The 5,056-nt window shown below is 41.6% G+C and overlaps 1 protein-coding gene across 1 annotated transcript; it reads right to left on the bottom strand.

Moving 5' to 3' along the window:
- Positions 1–404: 404 nt before the first annotated feature.
- LOC124023556 (neuropeptides B/W receptor type 2-like) lies at positions 405–2,871 on the bottom strand. Its single transcript, XM_046337940.1, has 2 exons — positions 2,754–2,871; positions 405–2,389 (listed from the first exon to the last, which is right to left on the bottom strand). Exon 2 carries the CDS (start codon positions 2,220–2,222, stop codon positions 1,188–1,190), a length of 1,035 nt encoding a protein of 344 aa, XP_046193896.1. The 5' UTR covers positions 2,223–2,389; positions 2,754–2,871; the 3' UTR covers positions 405–1,187.
- Positions 2,872–5,056: the final 2,185 nt, after the last annotated feature.

The raw sequence follows: 5,056 nt of genomic DNA on the forward strand, positions 1-5,056 counted from the left end.
AATTCTAAACAATGGCCCAACTCGGCTCTGAAGGTATTTAGATTAACACAATTTATTGTAATTGATTGTTTATTTTTTTTATAAAGAATTGTGCATACTGCACAGTGCATGGTAATAGTTACTTGAACATAGTTACTATATATATATATATATATGTATGTTTGTTGTTGTATTTAAGGGTATGTGACAGTCAGCACATCATTATTGTATGACACATCATATCCAATGAATAAGTAAAGATAAATACAGAAATTAGACGTCGCCTATATATCACATTCTGTTTATTTGTTATTGATGCATTTAGCTGGACGCACACAGCAGCAGAATGCTGTAGGCTCATATGCTCTGTAAGGTCCATTATGAAAGAGAGCCTATATTGCCATCCTACAAAATAAAACACACAGTTTATTTTGCTTATATTTTATTTGTCAGCAGATATATATATATATATATGTATAAAAAAATCAATGTATTTCTGTTTGGATGATACAGTATAGAAGTGCTACAGTAGCTGTGATTAGGTACCAGGTGGACTCTCTTGGCATCGGAAAAGCTCAAAGTTATTTTCAAAGGGTGTCATGTCAACACAAAATGAATACTTAAACACGGTAATAGGTTGTAATTATTATTCTCCGTAAACATAGACTTGAGGAAATGTAGAATGAGTTATCATCTTTAGATCATGTAGATTAGCCTGGATACATTTTATGACTATGCATGATTTGACACCACTTACTGTAGTTGCCTTAGAATAAGTATTTACAGCAAAGTGTATAAGCTACATCACTGTCGTGAGTCAGTGTGGTCATTGTAGAGGACTTCCCATATGTTACGGCCCTGATTCTGAATGATTTTAGCGTCAGTACAGTGTAGGCAACCTGCCCTCTCGGGACAGAAGAGGGAGACAAAAGTCCATGGAAAATAAAAGTGGCATAAGGAGAAGAACCTTGATAATAACCCCCACCCCAATTCATGAGTAGGGCAGGCTTGCCCGGAATAGAAATTCGTTTCCCCATATCATTTACACCATGTTAAATATTTAAGTCATACTATGGCAACAATGAACAGCCCCTAACACTGATTCAAGCATACATAAATAATATAATCATAGTTTGTTTTGATTGATATCAATATTAACATACTATCTTAAAACATGAATCCACTAGCCGCTAAATCACTGTAGGCTACTACATTCCTGCCGGTCTACATTCCAGCATCTTCTTGAAAGCCTTCCTGAAGCTGTCATCCAGAAAGGCGTAAAGAAAAGGGTTCAGACAAGAGTTGGCGTAGCTGAGGCTGGTGATAAAGTAGGACAACCCGATGAGCAGCGGAGTGGTCCTCAGGTCTGTGGTGAGAGCCACTATGGTACTGAGGTGAAACGGGGTCCAACAGAACAGACACACCGCTAAGACTATAAACACCATAATAGTTACTTTCTTTTTAGCCTTGTCCAGCGCCTTGGCGTTGGAGTTGAGGCGCATGTTCCGTAGTTTGTACAGCATCATGGTGTAGAGAATACAGATGGTCGACACCGGGATGGCGAAGCCGAGGATCAGGGTGTATATCCTGCTCGCCTTGAACCACAAACTCTCCGGGCTCGGGAAGCTGAGGACGCAGCTTTTCCTGTCCGAGTCGTCCGGACTGATGTAGACCCCAGCGAATACCGTGAACGGCATTACGATTAGAATCACGAGGATCCAGACGCACAGGCTCACTATCTTCGCTGCGCGGTAGGTACGGTAGGGCATGCGCTTGGAACGCACGGTCGCCAGTACGACCAGATAACGGTCCACACTCATGACCGTAAGGAAGTAGATACTGGAGAAGATGTTATAGTGGTCTATGCTCAGGATGACCTTACACAGCACCTCTCCAAAGGGCCAGTAGTGGAGCAGGTGCTCGGCGATGTTGATGGGTAGTACCAGAGTAAACAGGTCGTCGGCTATCGCCAAGTTTAGGATAAACATATTGGTCACGGTTTTCATTTTGGGCGCTTTGAGGATAACGTAGATAACCGCCGTGTTCCCCGTTAACCCCACGGCACATATCACCGAATATATCACCGGCAGGACCACGTAGAGGTCGGCATAAAAGTATAACTCTGATTGTGGCGTGCAGTTCAGATCTGTCCGGTTAGTCGTGCTCAGATAATAGTAGTCCATGGATTCGTTACACACAACCGGAGCTCCGCTGCGGGTGTTCGCGATAGATATATTCTCCATCTTCAACGTCTTCTAAAAGGTATTATATCACATAAGTATAGAGGAAAGCACGTCGTTCAGCACGCACGTTTGTTCAGAGTTAAAAACAGGCAGTCGTGAAGTGCCTTGTTGGCAGCTGTGTAGGTCGGCTCGGTCTGGTTTTACGCACGCGTTGCGCATCACGAAATCTATGGAGAACAGAAATATTGTATACAAATTTAAAAGCAGAACATAATAACAAACCTGTTCTGCCATTAATATTGTCTTCAAAACACTTTTTTATAGCCTATTATACTGTAACCCTGCGTCATAATGGATTGGAATGCCACAACGTCCACATGCACAAATATATTTCAATAGGTCCACAAGTATAAATGTTATTTTTAAACGGATCAAGTACTGAGAGTGCAGAAATACGTATTCAGCAATAATAATAATATTGATGTTTTAAAATATCTAGCGGGATCATGTTCGTGCCATTATTCTTATACACAATCAAAAGTAAAGGTGAATTTTATGTTTAAAAAAAGAAAAGCTCATTTAGGAGCTTACCGTGTCAGAGGAGGGTTGCTCCTTTTTCCCTCTGCCTTCTGTTTGACAGTGAGCAGGAGCAACGCGAGCTGGAGCTGTCCACGTCCCAACTAGTTGGATTGGGGGGGAAGCGGACAGGTGACGTCAGTCCACAGCACAGTGCCCGTTCCATTCAGATATCAAGGTCTGAGGCACTCACCTTGCTGTCGGTCGCCTAAAGTGTTCCTATAATGTATATGCTCTAGGCATAAATAGCCATATTACTCCGCATAGTCCCGTTGTGAAATGTATTGTACAGATAAACTGATGGTCAGATTGCTGTGTGGTACATGGCTGCTAATGTGAGGCAATCTTTCTCTCCTGTAGGGATGAAGATCCAACAGGTTGTTGTTCCTCCACATATACGTAGGTGTATGTAAACAAAATAATGTTACCTTGATTGCCTTACTGTTAGGCGTTGTGTTGTTACAGTGTTAACAATACAGTGGTCTATGATGGGGACATTATTGTGGTCTATGATAAGAACATTACAGTGGTCTATGATGGGAACATTATTGTGGTCTATGATAAGAACATTACAGTGGTCTATGATGGGAACACTACAGTGGTCTATGATGGGAACATTATTGTGGTCTATGATAAGAACATTACAGTGGTCTATGATGTGAACATTACAGTGGTCTATGATGGGAACATTATTGTGGTCTATGATAAGAACATTACAGTGGTCTATGATGGGAACATTACAGTGGTCTATGATGGGAATATTACAGTGGTCTATGATAAGAACATTACAGTGGTCTATGATGGGAACATTATTGTGGTCTATGATAAGAACATTACAGCGGTCTATGATGGGAACATTACAGTGGTCTATGATGGGAATATTACAGTGGTCTATGATAAGAACATTACAGTGGTCTATGATGGGAACATTATTGTGGTCTATGATAAGAACATTACAGTGGTCTATGATGGGAACATTACAGTGGTCTATGATGGGAATATTACAGTGGTCTATGATGGGAACATTACAGTGGTCTATGATGGGAACATTATTGTGGTCTATGATAAGAACATTACAGTGGTCTATGATGGGAACATTACAGTGGTCTATGATGGGAATATTACAGTGGTCTATGATAAGAACATTACAGTGGTCTATGATGGGAACATCACAGTGGTCTATGATGGGAACATTATTGTGGTCTATGATAAGAACATTACAGTGGTCTATGATGGGAACATTACAGTGGTCTATGATGGGAATATTACAGTGGTCTATGATGGGAACATTACAGTGGTCTATGATGGGAACATTATTGTGGTCTATGATAAGAACATTACAGTGGTCTATGATGGGAACATTACAGTGGTCTATGATGGGAACACTACAGTGGTCTATGATGGGAACATTACAGTGGTCTATGATAAGAACATTACAGTGGTCTATGATGGGAACATTACAGTGGTCTATGATGGGAATATTACAGTGGTCTATGATGGGAACATTACAGTGGTCTATGATGGGAATATTACAGTGGTCTATGATGGGAACATTATTGTGGTCTATGATAAGAACATTACAGTGGTCTATGATGGGAACTCTACAGTGGTCTATGATAGGAATATTACAGTGATCTATGATGGGAACATTACAGTGGTCTATGATGGGAATATTACAGTGGTCTATGATGGGAACATTACAGTGGTCTATGATGGGAATATTACAGTGGTCTATGATGGGAACATTACAGTGGTCTTATTAGGTTTCTTTCCCTCTCTCTATCCCTCTCTCTCTCTATCGTTCCGTTCCTGCTCCCAGCTGTTCCTCATTCTCCTAACGACCTCGTTTACTCTTTCACACCTGTCCCCTATTTTGCCCTCTGATTAAGTCTCTATTTCTCGCTCTGTTTCTGCTTCTGTCCTTGTCGGATCCTTGTTTGCTGTTCGCTGTGTACTTGTTCCGTCCTGTCATGTTTTTGCCTTCATCAGATGCTGCGTGTGAGCAGGTGTCTCTGTCAGCTACGGCCTGCCCCTACCCGAAGCGACCTGCAGTCTGTGGCCGCGTATCCTGTTATTCCCCTCTACAGACTAGAGGATTTCTGTTATTCCCCGTTTGGACATTTCCTGTTAAGGATTCAGGATTTGTTATTTTCTGTTTGGACTTGAATAAACTCTGTTTCTGTTAAGTCGCTTTTGGGTCCTCACTCACCTGCATAACAGAAGGATCCGACCAAAAATGGACCCAGCGACTACGGATTCTCTCTACTCTGCTGTCGAGTTCCAGGGAGCGATGCTAGGCAGACACGAACAGGAATTGT

The sequence above is a fragment of the Oncorhynchus gorbuscha genome, linkage group LG03 (assembly GCF_021184085.1).
Source record: "Oncorhynchus gorbuscha isolate QuinsamMale2020 ecotype Even-year linkage group LG03, OgorEven_v1.0, whole genome shotgun sequence".
Taxonomy (NCBI): domain Eukaryota; kingdom Metazoa; phylum Chordata; class Actinopteri; order Salmoniformes; family Salmonidae; genus Oncorhynchus; species Oncorhynchus gorbuscha.